Source organism: Plectropomus leopardus, chromosome 4 (assembly GCF_026936395.1).
Source record: "Plectropomus leopardus strain MGB_pleo_1.0 chromosome 4, ASM2693639v1, whole genome shotgun sequence".
Taxonomy (NCBI): domain Eukaryota; kingdom Metazoa; phylum Chordata; class Actinopteri; order Perciformes; family Serranidae; genus Plectropomus; species Plectropomus leopardus.
The window spans coordinates 1419770-1436651 of NC_142179.1; the positions used below are offsets into that span (position 1 = coordinate 1419770).

The 16882-nt window shown below is 39.4% G+C and overlaps 2 protein-coding genes across 9 annotated transcripts in view; one reads left to right on the forward strand and one right to left on the reverse strand.

Moving 5' to 3' along the window:
* LOC148189658 (L-rhamnose-binding lectin ELEL-1-like) overlaps positions 1–16882 on the reverse strand; it is a 54998-nt gene that overhangs the window by 23836 nt on the left and 14280 nt on the right. For 3 of the 5 annotated variants that reach the window (XM_088076266.1, XM_088076259.1, XM_088076264.1), the window contains exons 2-3: positions 15806–15937; positions 14573–14656 (exon numbers count right to left, since the gene is read on the reverse strand). The gene's annotated coding sequence lies outside the window, so the exon portion shown is untranslated. The remainder of the gene's footprint in view (positions 1–14572; positions 14657–15805; positions 15938–16882) is intronic. The other 2 variants (XM_088076261.1, XM_088076260.1) reach the window with 2 other exon arrangements.
* LOC121943945 (GTPase IMAP family member 8-like) lies at positions 434–11892 on the forward strand. 4 transcript variants are annotated; one of them, XM_088076231.1, is made up of 4 exons: positions 434–495; positions 1846–1920; positions 6045–6089; positions 7270–11892. In XM_088076231.1, exons 2-4 carry the CDS (start codon positions 1908–1910, stop codon positions 10056–10058), a joined length of 2847 nt encoding a protein of 948 aa, XP_087932357.1. In that variant the 5' UTR covers positions 434–495; positions 1846–1907; the 3' UTR covers positions 10059–11892. The 4 variants fall into 4 exon arrangements, with proteins under 4 accessions (XP_087932357.1, XP_087932356.1, XP_087932359.1 ...); XM_088076230.1 differs by having other exon boundaries at positions 450–611; XM_088076232.1 differs by lacking the exon at positions 434–495 and adding an exon at positions 986–1003.

Sequence of the window (16882 nt, forward strand, 5' to 3'; positions counted from 1 at the left end):
CATCAGCTCGACAACAGTGAAACACCACCGAGGCTTTTTCCAACTGCAGGATTTCATTTTCTACTTTAACTTTTAATCAAAGTTTTATTTTAAACAACTCATGTGGAGGGAGGCTCGCGCATTTTATACAAGTCACTCAGGAAGGGAGTTTCACCCCCTCCATCTCTGATAAATATATTTACATTTTTAACACATTTGTGTCAGATTTCGTTTTTGTTTTGTCCTGAAATGAAATGATCCAAAAGTGGAGCAGTCACAGGTCGGTGCGCCTTTATAGTTTTTGTCAGAAATATAAATTCTTGTGGTAGTTCCTGATGTATTTTTATAAAGTTTGAAGCTTTTTTTTAGAGCATAATAATTAATAATGTAATAAATCATAGAGGTGGAGTTCCTCTCCAGTCCTCCTGGGGGCTTTTTGTTTCTTCTGTCTTCTCTTTCACTTTCTATGAGAGTTTTGGAGGCAGCGACGGAACATCAGCCGGACTTTAACTCGAGGTAAACATCCAAAATATTATCGGTCTAAAGTCAAAAAATGGAGGATTCATTACTGCGGATCAATAGCGGTGATTATTGATCAGCGCGGGCTGTTTCTGCAGGTGTTGATGTGACAGGTGAGTCACATCAGACTGATATTATCTGACTGAGCAGAAAAGCGTTTATTGAGCATTAATTCATTATTCATTCATTACAGGCTCACTGATAAATACATTAACTAACGCTGTCAGATTTAGATTAATGACTGCAGGTATACAGTCGCAGGTATTTTGGGAGTTGGAGACGGAAACGCAGCGTAATTTTTAAAAAAGGAGCGACGCAAGAAGACGGATCTTTTATCAAATTTAATTGTTTTTTAGTCTTTTTCAGTCATTTTTAATGAGAGAAATCGTCGCCGTTTAAGCCTTTCCATCACCATGACGATTATTTTATTACTTATCTGATAATTAAACTTTATTGGTAATAAAGGCGCTGTCAGCTCCGGATTCATGACTTCAGGTGTGCGCAGGTGAGTCAGGTGTGCGTGTGAAATATTTATGCTAGAAAACACGACTTTTATTTTTAATATGTTGGGCGATTATTTTGATTCTTTCCAAGACCAGTTATTTTCATATGGGGGAAATATGAAGTAACTGCTCAGATGAAGGTTATGTTTGTATAGTTTTTGTATAAATTTCAAAGTCGCCATTTTAGATTCAACTTTTAAAAAAGCAGGAAGAGGAGTTACATCAGCTGCAAAGTTACATTAGACTGACTTTATGTATTTTATTGTCATTTTTCTCTTTAATCTGTTTAATCTAGATTGTATTACATTGAATTGTATTATCAGTGTTGTAATATCTGTTGAATGTATTTATGACATTTTATTTTGTCTTGCATCCATCAACCTGCTTTTTTTCTTGTTGCTTTTACAGTCGACATTTGTTCTGTCAGGTCATTAGTCATCTGTAAAGCACCTGGAACTGAACTTACCTGTTTGTAAGGTGCTGTGGCCTAAAAAAAGTTTGGCTTTTGGTTGATCCCCTTTTAAAGAAGCCTCATGTAATTTCAGTAGCTCATTCACATAATATCTTATTCATCTGGTTAGAATCAGTGAAATCTCTGTTGTGAGACCCCACAACAAACTCAAAATGACAGGAAAGCTACATTATAAAATGTGGTACTAAGTTAAAACAACATTTCATTAGTTTTTGGGGGGATTTTATCCGCTGTCACATTATCACCTATAAGAGGGAGGGTTGTTAGTTTGAGTCCTGACTGTGGTGACATGACTGACGCTCCAGTTTGCTCTGTGATAACATCTAAACAGCTGAAATAAAATCATTGAAATTCGAAATATTCTTCCTTTAGGTTTCTAATGCAGCAGCCGCCTGCAGTCGAATAACCTCTGATGTTTGCAGCACAGTGACATCATGGCGGCTGAAGGTGAGTCCAGTCAGACTGAGGCATCGTGTGCGGACGGGCCCCACTGACACCAAACATCGGCATCTTAGGCCCCGAAAAATTATAACTTTGAGCGGTTGTTGTCACGAAAGCATGGATACTTAAAGTATACATGTTTCTAAGATTTTTGGAAATTTCTTGGATTTTACAACATTTCAAGGATTTAGGGCATTTCCCACATTTTAGACATTTCTCACATTTTAGGAAATTTCCAGGATTTTATGACATTTCTAGGATTTAGTGGTATTTCTATGATTTCAAGACGTGTCCAGGATTTTAGGACATTAGGGACAAGGTCTACTTTGATGCTGTTTTATGCACTCTGGTACCTTATTAACTAAGTACAAAAACAATTCACATGAATCACATTATTTTCATTGTGAATTAGAAAATGGTTGGGAGGCCACCTGGTACTGTATGGGGGGCCAGATTTGGCTGACGGGCTAGAAGTTGAGTATCACTGCCTTAGTGCATTAAAGGGTGAAAAATTGAGCATTTGAGAAATTGAAACAGTTCAGCATACGCATCCAAAGAATAACTCTTATTACCCACCAACATCTCATACTGACCCCCACACACAATAATCTGGATCAGGGCCTGATGTTCTAGGGCGGGTGGGAGGAGGCATAAAAGTATAAATACAAGCTGTTTAACCAACATTGTGAGTTTATTTTAAAAAAGACTGTATGCATCTAATGAGCTTAAACTCTTCAATTCCAATAAAAGCGGAGCTGTATTCAAAAACGGACACGCTGTCCCTGAACGTTTACAGATGCAGGAGGACTAGTGCATCATATTTAGACGTGAGTGGCTCCGACCGAGCAGCGACATCTGAAAAGTCGGGATGAGAAGCAGGATGAGAGCAGCAGAGCGAATAGCTTGTTACTGAGATGGGTCTTATGTTTTAGGAGTTTTTGGGCTCTGCGTCAGCACCTCACTTCACCGATATCACTGATGATCAGTAAACGGGTATCAATCATGTTCTGATCGGTTTCTCAGTGGGTCAAAAACAGTTACAGAGTCTGCACAGAGTTTGAGAGATAGACTGAATAAGTCAGAGATGTATGAAAAGAACCATAAAGTTTTCACAGGCCTCCATGCTGCTTTCTATCATTTTTCTGGCCTGGCTCTGACATTAAACTGACACACCAAAACAGCCGTGTGAGCGTGATTGGCTCATGAGGTGGGCGGGTGGGGAGATGGATGGGTCCCACAAACATTCGGTGTGGGAGTCCAGAGTTCGCGTCCTGTGTGGGTGTGTGTTTTTTTTTTAACCTTACAATGTGCCTCTTTTGTCTAAACATAACCATCCATCCTTTGGTGCCTAATCCTAAGCATCGTGACGGACGCGCTGTTGTGTGAACACAGAGGCCGTGCCGCTTCCCCACACATGCATTTGTTGACATCATGGTAACGGGCTGCGTCATCCCACCATGACGCCATCCCATCACGTGCATCTGTTACCATCACTGTAGCCGCATCCCGAAACATCATAGGTTGATGCTGCAAGAATAACTAAGTCATTGGTTGATGTGGAAGGTCACTGACTGAGCTTCACCATATGACAAGTTCGGAGTGAGACTGTGGTGGCTTTTGGGGACCAGGTGGGACCTCAGCTTGAAATTGAGGACTCTAGAGCACATCCAATGACAGGCTCAATCACGTCCCTGCCCAATGTGTGAAGGAGGAGAATTTAACCCCTCAAAGCTGTCACCCATCGTTCCAGGTTCAAGTTCATGTCTTTTATTACACTCAGTTTGATGGAGGCAGCATTCACTCCACTAAACGTTGTGACGTTATGTACCACAAGAGAAACAAAATAAGAAGATGGATAAGATGAGATAAAACAGTCAGGTACGGTCCTTACATTGTTGGTGAAAATGTTGACATGGAGTGCGCACTGGCTGAGGTGCACACTCTGCGTCCTGTCATCCAACATGCAGCTGCTGGTTAAAGAGTTAATACTGAAAATGCAGAGAATAATTGTTCTGTTTTTATGAATCGTGCCTGTAAACAGACTGTGAAAGGATGTGTGGATACTAGAGTGCAGCTCGGGCCTCATATTGCTATTCGAACATAATAGCTGAGCGCGAGGTGCAGGTTGGCACATATTCTTTGTGCACTGCCAGGGCTGTCATCAGGTCCAGCAGGTTTGCTCACATATTTTCTCAGCAGGGTTTGTCTTAAACGTTCATACTTAGAGAACCGCAAAGTCATCAGACTGCTGTACTGTTCAAAGGACACAACTTGATGTCTTGTAATGCCATTTTTTCTCTAGAAACCTCAGTCCTTATTTTCCACTTACTTCCAGTTTTTGGAATACTGAGGTGGGAAATATCGGACATTTCTGGACGGTTTCCTGGGTAAATTTGTGTGTCTCAATCTGCATGCAGGATTCAGAAATTTGATTTCCTGTCATGACTAGTTGAGGAAGAGGAATTTTCATTTTGAGATTTTACAGTGCAAAGTCAGAAAAAAAAGATTAATAATATCTTACTTCCTATGTCTGAGCATTTTTAAGAATTTTGAAAAATAAATTTAAGTCCATTTAATATGAATCAAGGCCTTATTTTTAAATGAATGAATTCAGTGCCTTCAGACTTTTTTGAGGATCCATGGGGAACCCTGTGAATGGGACATAAGTAAATGAGAATATCTGAAAAACATAAAGAATTTCAAAATTTGTGTTTAAATCTCTGAAAGTGTCAACAGTGTCTGTTATATTGGAGCTTGGAGTGTCTGTTTAAACATTGTAAGAGAAGATACAGCGTGAAATCTGGTGCTCTATAGGGTCTAACGGAGTTTGAGAAAAGTGGAACAGTGGACCAGCTCTTTACTTTTGCGAGGCTGTTGGAGGGGTCATGGGAGTTTACCCATCTGGTCTACATGTGCTTTGTGGACTTACAGAAAAGAACGCATCCTTCAGGGAGTCTTGTGGCGTGAACTGCGGGAATACGGGGTACCCAGGTCGTTGTCTAGAGCCCTCCGGTCTGTGTATGACGAAAGTGAGAGCTGTGTCCACATACTGTGCATGAAGTCAAACACGTTCCCTGCTGGTGTTGGTCTTTGCCAGGGTTGTCTTTTGTCTCCGATCCTGGTTGTGATATTCATGGACAGGATCTCAAGGCGTGTCCCGGGGGAGGAGGGTGTCAGGTTTGGGTACCTCAGAACTGCATCATGTCTCTTTGCAGATGATGTGGCTCTGTTGGCTTCATCACTCCCTGACCTCCCAGCATGCACTGGGGCGAATTGAGTGTGAAGCGCTCAGGATGAGAGTGAGCACCTCCAAATCTGAGGCCGTGGTTCTCTGCCGGAAAACGGTGGATTGTCCTCTGTGGGTTGGAGAGAGATGCTGTCCCGAGTGAAAAGGAGTTCAAGTATTTTGGGGTCTTGTTCACAAGTGAGGGTAAAATGGAGCGGAAAGGCAGCCTGATCCTGTGTCAGCAGTGATGCAGGTGCTGCACCAGACTGTCATAGTGAAGAAGGAGCTGAGCCAGATGGGGATTTACCAATTCATCTATGTCCCAGTCATCACCTATGGTCATGAGCTCTGGGTAGTGACCAAAAGACTGAATGAGATCAGGGATACAAGCGGCCAAAATGAGCTTCCTCTGTAGGGTGTCTGGGCTCAGCCTTAGAGAGAGGGTGAGGAGATCAGACAGCATGAAGGAGCTGGGCGTAAAGCCGCTATCTTAACTTAATTAGATGCACTAAAAAAAATACAAGATGACAAAACAGATGAGAGTTTTACGATTAAGGGACATGTAATGTCAAGCATTGTTTAACAGTGGAGAGGTAACCCATCCACAGAAACATTTAAAGAAAAGATCTGAAGATCAGATGATGAGATGACAACCTGATGACCCAGAATTCTTTAGGTCTAACACTCCCAGTGTTTCCCTACTGTTTTAGAGCATCAACCCCATAAGCACAAGAAAGATCGTTCATCTTCCTCTGAAGTCTCACTTGCCAGATTTTACATCTATCTATCTATCTATCTATCTATCTATCTATCTATCTATCTATCTATCTATCTATCTATCTATCAATATGGGAAAATGAATGAATGAGCGACGTGTGCATTTCTGTCTTTTCAATCAAAACAGGTGGCCTGAAGCACAGTCGCAGCTATGATTTGCTGCCACCTGCCTGTGAGTTTAATTAAACAGCATGTTGAGATGAAATGTGAATTTGCATGTTGTTGATGGCTGTCACATTTGAACAAATGAATTATTTTCTCTTTGATTTTTAAAGTTTTAGTGTAAGTTTTAGTTCTACAACCCCAACTCCAAAATAGTTGGGACATTGTGTAAAATGTATATAAAAACAGAGAAAGATCATTACAAATCCTTTTTTTAACCAATATTTAACTGAATACAGTCCAAAGACAAGATAAGAAAAACTTAAATTTCTTCTATTATTATTCACTCTTTCTGAATTTGTTGCCTGCAAAAAGTTTTGAAGAAGTTGGGACAGGAGCATGTTAACCTCTGTGTGACATCACATTTTCTTTGAACAGCACTCAGTAAGTGTTCGGATCTGTTTGTTGTGCGTTGTGCTTCATAATGCTCCACACATGTCCAATTGGAGACAGGTCTGGACTACAGGCACAATGTGTCTCATTGTCTTGCTGGAATAAGCAGGGACGTCCCTGAAAGACATCTGGATTGCAGCATATGTTGCTTCAAAACCTGTATGCACCTTTCAGCATTCATGGTGCCTTCAGAAGTATGAGGTTACCCATGATGCCATGGACACCAACGCCGATTGTCTAACCAAAGCACACTTTTCCACTTCACTGTTTGGGCCCAGCAAAGTCCTTACATGCAGGGATTTCTCCATATTCACTGAATCTTTTGATGACATCATATATCGTAGATGGTGAAATCTTTAAATTCCTTTCAATTCAGAAATGTTTTCAAACTGTTGTTCTGTTTGACCGTGCAGTTTTTCCACAAAGTGGTGAAACTCACACCATCCATGCTCATGAATGACTGAGCCTTTCAAGGATGTCCTTTTCATACCTATTAATGACACTATCATTTTTTACCAATTGACCCTGTAAAAATTCCAAGCTTTCTTGAGGATTCCACAACTTTCCCGGTCTTTTGTTGCTCCTGTCCCATCTTGTTGCAGGCATTAAATTCAGACTGAGGGGATATTTCCGAACATTAAATATGTCTCTGTACCGTATTCAACTGAATGCAGTTCAACAAGGCTTTGCAAGTCATTTCATTCTGTTTCCATTTACTTTTCACATACTGTCCAAATTTTTTGTAATGGGAATTGTAAATTCAAATGACCATTCTAATTCAGTGTTTTTCTTTTCAGTGTCTGAGCTGAGGGTCGTTCTGCTGGCAAACAGCTGGTCTGAGAGCAGCTCGGTGGGGAATTTCATACTCGGAGAGACGAAGTTCAACACTGAGGAAGAACCAGACCGCTGTATAAGAGTCAGAGGACAGTTTGAGAAGAAAGAAATAGTTCTGATCAACACTCCAGATCTGCTGCATCCCAACTTCACTGAGGAAAAACTACAAGGACATGTAGAAGACTGTATGAGACTCTCTGATCCTGGACCTCATGTGTTCCTGCTGGTTCTGCAGCCTGAAAACTTCACTGAGGAACAAAAACTGAGACTCTGCAGAGTCCTGAAACTCTTCAGTGATCAATCATTAGATCATTCATTGATCCTGATATCACCACCCAGAGAGGAGAGTTCAGGTTTCACAGACAAAGATGAACCAGAGCAGCCCTTAAGAGACCTGATCAAGAAATGTAGATACAGACACCTGAAGCAGAAGAACCTCGAACGTTCAGAGCTGTTAACACGTTTGGGTCAAACTGCAAAGGAGAACTCTGGAGAGCATGTGAGCTGTGATCTGTCTGAGGATGCAGGTTTGATAATGAAACCAGAGTCTGAGCCCATGAGACCAGCTTTAAACCTGGTTCTGTGTGGGAGGACAGGAGCAGGGAAGACTTCAGCAGCCAAGGCCATTTTAGGTCAGACAGAGCTTCATCCAGAGAGTGTTAAACATCAGGGAGAGGTGTGTGGACGTCCAGTGTCCCTGGTGGAGCTGCCTGCCTTGTATGGAAAACCTCAGGAGGCAGTGATGGAGGAATCATTCAGGTGTGTGTCCCTCTGTGATCCTGAGGGCGTCCACGCCTTCATCCTGGTCCTACCTGTGGGTCCCCTCACCGATGAAGACAAGGGAGAGTTAAAGACCATCCAGGACACGTTCAGCTCTCGAGTCAATGACTTCACCTTGATTCTGTTCACTGTGGAGTCAGATCCTGCAGCTCCAGCTGTTGTTAAGTTCATTCACAAAAATAATGGCATCCAGGAGCTCTGCCAGAGCTGTGGAGGAAGATATGTTGTTCTCAACATCAAGGACCAGCAGCAGATCCCAGAGCTGCTGGATGCTGTGGAAAAGATGAGAGTTGGAGGATCCAGATGCTTCACAAAGGACATGTTCACAGAAGCTCTAATAGATAAGGTTGTAGAGCGGGAAATCACTTGTGCAAGACTTACATCTGAAATACAGGATTCAAAACAGAAGAGTAAAGCAGGAGGTGAAGATCAGAGCAGAGAGCCTCTCAGGATGGTGCTGATTGGGCGTACTGGCAGCGGGAAGAGTGCAACTGGAAACACCATTTTGGGCAAAGACCGTTTTAAATCTAATGCCAGCTTATGTTCAGTGACCAAGATTTGTCAGAAAGCAACAGGAAGGATTGATGGACAGCCTGTCATCATTGTTGACACTCCTGGTGTGTTCGACACGACTCTTTCCAATGATCAAGTTCAACAGGAGCTTTTAAAATGCATCAGCATGTTGTCTCCTGGACCTCATGTGATCTTACTGGTGCTGCAGATCGGTCGCAGACTTACGAAGGAAGAAAAAGACTCTGTGGAGCTGATCAAGAAATGCTTCGGCAAGAATTCACAAAAATTCATCATCATAATATTTACGAGAGGAGACGAGCTCGAAAAGATAACAATTGAGAGTTACCTACAAGACGACCATGGTGGCTTTTTGACAAAACTTATTAATGACTGTGGAGGAAGATATCAGGTCTTCAATAACAAGAATCAGACAGATCGCACACAAGTCAGAGAGTTGATGATGAGGTCCAAAGAAATGCTGAAGGAAAATGACGGCAGCTGCTACACCTCAGAGATGTTCCAAGAGGCCGAGGAAGCCATTCAGAGGGAGGTGGAGAGGATCCTGAAGGAGAAAGAAGAAGAGATGCAGAGACAGAAAGAGGAACTTCAGAGAAAACACGAGGAGGAAATGGAAGCAGTGAAGCAACGAATGGAACAACAGAAAGCAGAAATTGAACAGGAGAGAGCCAGACAACTGAAAGAAATGGAGGATAACATCATCAAGGAGCGTGAGGAGAGAAAGAAAGAACAGGAAATAAGAGAAGAAGAGGAAAAGGAGAGGAAAAGGCAGGACGACATTCAGCGACAGGAGTGGGAGCAAAAACTTGCAGCTCTGGAGGAAAAAATTAAGTCCGAATCAGAAGAAAAGCAAACCATTGACAGGGAGTTGGAGCAAAGCAGAGAAAAGATGAAGAAGAAACAAGAGGACTGGGAGAGGGAAAGAAAACAATGGTGGGACAAACGAAATCAAGAAGATGAACAGAAACGTCAGGAGGAGAGAACAAGACTTAAAAAACTCCAACAAGAGTATGAGCAGGAGAGAGAAAAACATGAAAATAAAAGAAAGGAAGAAGATCGAATCAGACGAGAACAAGAGGAGAAGGAGAGAAAAGAATTAGAGGAAAATTATGAGAAAAAACTGGAGGAAATAAAGAAGACATATGAAAAGAGGGCCAGAAAACAAGCTGAAGATTTCAATGAGTTCAGAGAGAAATACACGATGGACTTTACAGCGCTGGTAGAGAAGCACATGGGGGAAATACAACATTTGAAGAAAAAGCATGAAAGACAAATGCAGGAGACAGAGGAGAGCCACAGCAAAGAGAACGATCTGTTAAAAAACCTCTCAAGTCACAAAGAAAAAGCGCTGAAAGAAGAAACAGAGAACCTGAAGAAAAAGCACGAAGAAGAAATAAAACAACTAAAACGGAAATACAAGGACAAATGTATCATCCTCTGATCCTCCAGCTGACTCTTGATCATTATGACGTTAACATCACAGGACATCATTTAAACATCATTGAACAGCAGGTTTCTGGACTGTTACTGCTCAAAGTATGTACCTGACCTACTGCCAAACCCTGCCATCAAACACCACGAGCCAATTATATTTTATGCAGCTAAACAATGCACTTGTTCATCCTGCTGGCAGACCTCCATAGAAAAGCATCGGAAATTTAGATTTTCCTGTGGTTTTATTTAAGTTTATGCAGTTATAACTTAAAAAATGGTCAAATAATGTGCATGGGGTAAATAACTACAACACTGATATGACAGGACAGAGTGTATTTTGTCCTGTTCTCTAAACCTCACATAAACAGAGCAAATTGTCCTTTGGATTAAACTGTGGTACTTTGAGATACAAACAAACAAGGATGTGTACATCTGTTCTGCAGTAATGTTACATACTGTTGGCAAAATCTGCTGCAAAGTCACAGGTTCTACACAACATCATACATAAGGGCGGCAACATCGTGTATAACTTCACCTTGCAGTAAACGTTGCTAGGTAACGTTAGCTTATGTTAGCTAATCAATGCTAACGTTACGGCCAACTTCAGTTTCGTAACGTTAGCTCATCATGTCATCTGTTCAACTTAGTATTTTGTTCTTTGATTGTCGGACATCACTGTAAACTGTGGCAAAAAGTTGTAGTTAAAGCCCTTTAACTGAAAACTGTTAAAGTTACTTTGGCTGTAACATTACCTCATCCCAAAAAGAGACATGTTGACTTTCCAGAACACATTCTTAAATAGCCATTATTAAAATCATTAAGTCCTAAAGACGTAAAATGAGCCATTTTCCGATTATAGAAATATTTCTTCCAGAAATAAAATGAACGCGCATCGGACCTGCGGGACTCTACCGCGTGCACGCGCATGTGACTCTCGGAGTCCCTGACACAAACACAGGCTTCGTGCCGGCCGTAGAAATGGATATTTTTAATGACAAATTATCATTTTTACCTTTTTACAACACATCCATACGCTGCTGGCTGTAAAGCTGTAATATGGACGTCTTACCGTGTCCGTATCAGAGACCGTATATACGGTCTGCGGTCTGTATTCAAACTGCCGGTTATCGGTGAGCAGCGGAGCTCTAGAGACAGATACTAAACAGTACTGAACGTAGTATTTACTGAAAGTTGAGCTGTGTAATAATACACGGGGCAATATCACAAGGCACCACCTTTCATTATGTTTTTGTGGGCACAACACTTTTTGATTCTGTTAATTTAATTTCTCCGGTCGTGATTACGATGTGATTCCCTGATAAGTTTTATGTATATTTGTGTGTGTGTGTGTGTGTGTGTGTGTGTGTGTGTATAGAGAGATAGATATTTTCTGATTATCACGTAAATATTAAAACCGACAGCACCCCTGTCGTTATACTGTCGATGAAAATGAAACCGTCTAAGAAATGAAAAAAAAAAGATTACATTATATTCACTTTCTGACAACATATCCCCCTAATCTTACACACTGGATTAAAAATCTTGATATTTTTAACTTGTTTCAGGTGGATAAATATAGTAGTACTCGAATACAGAGGATGGTTGACTTTTCATGTCTGTCTGGACATGAACTATAACTGCATGCACGGTTTGAAATACAGTTTTTCCACCTCCGTTGGGTGAGAGGGGCCCTCCGGCCCTCATTGGCAGCATGTTTTTTAGACGTCAGCTTTAAGTGAAATAAGCAGATTCATTTTTTTCATTAATTCTCAGGTGTTGGTGCACCTAGAATTTTACCTGACGTTCACCGTTAATAAAATTCAGTAATTACATCCTGTAAATGTGTTTATGTCTCTTCAGAGTTTGTGTGCTTTCTGTAAATAAATTAACTGCCAATTAATATGTCAGTAATCAGTCAGTCACTGGCCACATAACAGAACCTAGATTCTTTATGTTATCCTTTATAAATATCAAAAATATATAAATATTCTCAGAGTGCATTTGTCCTGTTATTCACCGTCTGTCCTTTGAGACTTTGTCACGGCAGCATAAATGTTTATCATATTTATAGAATCATGATTCCTATTATCATTTATATCATCATTAGTATCGTAAGTATTATTGGTTTAGGATTTTTTTTTTGCATAATATACGTGTTTATTTTTTGTATTGTTTCATTTCCTTTCATTGGTTTATTTAGTAGCTGCTCTGGAGCTTTGGATCAAATGGTTTCCTCCTTGATTTATTTGTATCTTATCTGAATGTTTATGTATATATGTATATATGTATATGTGTGTATATATATATATATATATATATATATATATCTCCTTGTGTTTCTTTGCCTTGCTTCTTTCTGTTTTATATAAAGCACTCTAAACTGTCTGTGAATGAATGGGCCTTTTCACATTTGTGACTGTGTGAAATATTTTGGCATCTATTCGACAGATTGTGATTAAATGTAGTTCATCTTTCGTTTCTCTTCAGGTCAAATATAATAATTATGGTGATACTTGACTTTCCATCTGGCGCCATCATCAGGTCAACATGTGAATGTGTCCAGTATTTTGGTTTATGATCAAATACTTCCACAATTGATGATGTTCACATCAGCGTCAGCTGGACTTTGTGTTTAATGAGAATTACACTAAAAAAACAAAGACTTCTTGTTTTTGGCAGAGACAAAAGATCTGAGACCTTTTTATGCTCACAAAAGATTTCATTTTCTTAGATTATATTTTCTACTGATTGCTTTGTGCCCAATACAAGGTGTTGACCTGATGAGAGCACCACAGCAAAAAAGACCATTAAGATTATTTAAATTCATCTTCTGGATATGCATTTGTTGGAAATTATGCATAATATACCAAATGTGGTTATTTATATTTACAGTATTTCAGCCACTGTTTAGACAATTTGGAAATTATCTGGGTGGTTTTGAGGGGAAGTTCAGGATGCTGAATCCATTTCTAATATTTTCAAAATTCTGAATTTATGTTTTAAAACAAAAGTCTGTATATTTTAACTGTGGTTGGGCTGATTGTGATGAATCTGTATTCAATTTAGACATTTGAGAGGACATTTAATTGACTGGATTAGATTACTCTGTCCATTCTGCGTGTTTGAAATAATTGAAAAAACTTCAGACTAGTTATAAACTGTACTATATTCATAAACACGTGAATAGAACAATGCTTTAAGTTAACGTCTGAATTCACAGACCATCACGAACAGTTGATGCACAGCTGGTAAAAGTTGGTAAGAAAGGCGAGTATGGCAAAATAAGTAAAGTCATGTTAAAAATGTGGAGCACACAAGTTTTCACGATTTTTTTTGGACAAATCTCTATCCAAAATGATCAGAACAGAGAATTATTTGTACACTAGTTACAGTGTTATAACAAGTGATCAGAAATGGACTCAGCATCCTCAAAACCACCCAAATAATGTCAAACTGGCAGCAGTGGCTGAAATACTGTCAGTATATGTGATTCTGTAAACTAAGTAAATTATGCAAATTGCCCAACATATGCAAGTTAGCATCTGGCAGTTTATTTAATATTTGGACCCAAACTGTACATTTATAACATAAAACTTTGGGGTACTCAACGTTTCCGGGTTCACAATGGGGCTCCATACGCTGGAAAATGGACTAAAATGAAAGCTGTAGAGAAACTGAGTCACACAGTAATAACGCAGAACTTTAACCCGTCGCTTTGACGACAAAGAAAAAAAACTGCTGAAGGATGCAAAGTCTCTCCGTCTGAGAGCCGAATTTCACGCGACTCTGAGCTGTCATAAGATTCAAACGTTCGTACTTCATATCTGGACTGAGAGAGGACAGTTCTCTTTTAACCCTTTCAGCACGTAGATTTATTTTACTACTTTACAATTTACTTGTTTATTTTTCGTCCTTTTATGTCATTTATGGAATTTTATGTTTATTATTTTCATCACTATCGTTTTGTCAGTTATTTATCGAAGTACAGCACTTTGTTTTAAATGTGCTTTAGAAATAAATTTGGATTGGATACTAAACCTCCCGCCTTTATTAAGTTGATAAGAGATGTTCTGCAGCACCTTCAACAGTATTCAAAGGTCAGATTTCTTTTTCGAGGCTCTGTTTATAAATTAACTAAGACTTAGCTAACTTTTATCGATTATATAGAAGGCAGGCATTAATAATTCTGCCAGCTGTACGCTGCCACTGCCAGGTGAAGGCAACCATGTGTTTTCATGAATTTTACAGTTTTTCATGTATTTTACAGTTTTTTTGTCGAGCTGCGTCTGTTTAAGTGAACTCCTCACGTTTCTGTGGCATTTTGTACAAATCTTTTTCATTTTGTCCTCTTTGGTACTTGAAAAACTAATAAACAGTCATCAGAAAAAAAACAATCTGCAGAACATGCTGAGCAATGCAATGCACAATAACTGTTGTGCTTCGAATAAAGGTGAACTTTTAATTTCACTGCATAAAGTAATGAATTAGAAAACTCTGACAAAAATAACAGCACATACTCACCACATCAACAGTTTGCTCCTCTGTAAACCCGGCTGGATGAATCGCCCACTCACCGGCTGTCGTTGGTCCTTCACCTCCACACACCTAAACAATAAATGAAGCTGTTTGTTAGTGCCGTTTAAAACCACTTCCACCAAAAAAATCATTGACTGCTTTCTGATACACGGCAGGAAAATAAAACTACCTGATTTGGGAGCACTGATTGATTAATGATGAGATCTGGATACAGTCATGACTGAAACATGTTTGTTATCTAATAATTGTAGAGAAGTCAGTAATTAAGAAAAAGAGCTTTAATTATGAGAGATTACACTCTTTAAATGTTGGCGCATCAGTGGTTCACTTGACAAACCTGAATGAATGAATGAAAAATGTATTTCAGACGTGAAAACAAAATAAACAAAAAAAAGTAAAATTAGTTCCAACAAATAGGCAGAATAAAGTGAAAAGTATGTTACATAAATTCCATTTACAAGCACTGACATGCACAAAAAGAAGTAGGAAGACGTTTATGCTTGTCTCAGATTGATTTGTCTGTTCATCTGTGTCGCGGGATCACTCTGCTGATGTGTTAAAAAGAAAAAGGTAGTCTCAGGTGGATTCAGGTACATATAGAGGGTGTTTCTACGAGAGCAGTGAGGACACACCCTTCTTTCTTTCTGTCAGTGAGTCAGTCATCAGTGTGAAGTTTCTACACATCTTTGTTGCAGAAACAATTACTGGTGAGTAGACTCAAGATAAATCAGAATAAATCAAAATATAAGCCCAGTGATGAGTTGAACAGTGTAGAACAGTAATGTGCGTTAAACTATGAAAATATCAGCTGATATTATAGTGCTGCACAGCCACAGCATCAACAATAACCTCGGAGTTAAATCCACGCATTTGTTTTTGCAAAAATAAAATGTAATATTACAGGGCTGTGGTTCTGCAGTTTGTACCTGGATTTCTACATTTCTAGTGACTTTCTTGTAATAAATGCTACATCCTGCGTTTCCGGCAGTAAACTAACTTAAACAGCCCTCTGATGTATGTAGGACCAGTCATGGCTCGTTCCTGACAATAACTGACAGGAATCTGTGTTATTCTCACTTGTTACAAATGGCTTCAACTTAAGGTACATGTACTCTGCTGACAAACACTGTTAGAGATCTAATGGTGCAGTTGCATGTTTTTCATCAAAAGTGAAAGACTTCTTTAATTTAAAAATCCATTTTCAGAATTGTTTTATACCGTGTACTGAGATGAGGCGATGGTTAAACTTGACCTTTGAACAGACGCATGTGTGAGTGCCCACTGTGAGAGCAAAGCTGGTCCCAGGTGAGTCTGGCTTCAGTGTAGGGTTTGTGATGAACAAGATCTCACCTGGGGAGCAGACACAACGGAAATTTAAATTCTGGTGGACTTTCTGTTTGTGCAGCAGCTTTCAGAGATAAATTTGTCATGGTGAGTGAAAACATGCTGACAGAAAGAGTATCGTCAGCAGTGACATCAGCACTGCCGTGTGAGGACAGCTCTTTTTTTCTGGATTTCAACAAATACTTGTACTACTACGACTACCACTGCTTCTACTTCTACTACTACTACTACTACTACTACTACTACTACTACTACTACTACTACTACTACTACTACTACTACTACTACTAACTGCGGGCTCCCAAACCGGGATCTGCTAACAAACAGCGTCACATTTGCTCGGTGTCAGTTGAAACATTAACGTCCATAAAACACGTTAAAGCACGACTTTAAATGACTGTTAACAGGTGAAATAAAGCACACTACCTGTCAACCACAGAATATGAATGGTCCATAAATATCAATAAAACATGAAGTTAACAGCTGTGAAAATATTTTTTAATTTATCTTATTTTCCAGATTTCTTGATTTATTTTTTTTTAACCATCATCAGTCCATTAAAAATTAAAAATATTTAAAAAACTGATTAAAACAGTACATAAAGCCTGGGATACTGGCAACACTGATTGTGACAGTGCATCGAGGGAAAACAGCATGTATTTTCTCCATATGCCAAATTAAAAAATAAATAAAGATGTGTTTTAATGGCTGTTGATAATTCTGCATGGATTTGAGAAGTTGAAGTGAAGGGATTAAATGTAATTTAAAAATAATCGTAACATTTTTGGACAATGATGTCTATACCAGCCTCTGTGTATTTTACAACATAAGTAATGTTTTAAATAAAATTATGACTTAAATCAGAGATAATACGTCTTTCAACTGCAAGTTTAGATTTGATTTTTGCTTTTTAAAGTGTCAGCCATAAAAATGAGTTATTGCGTTTACACA

Bases quoted from the DNA above. Each gene is read 5' to 3' on its own strand.
- LOC121943945 (XM_088076231.1), top strand. The intron at 6,090-7,269 runs GTGAGTTTAATT...TTTTCTTTTCAG, and splicing joins TGATTTGCTGCCACCTGCCT to TGTCTGAGCTGAGGGTCGTT.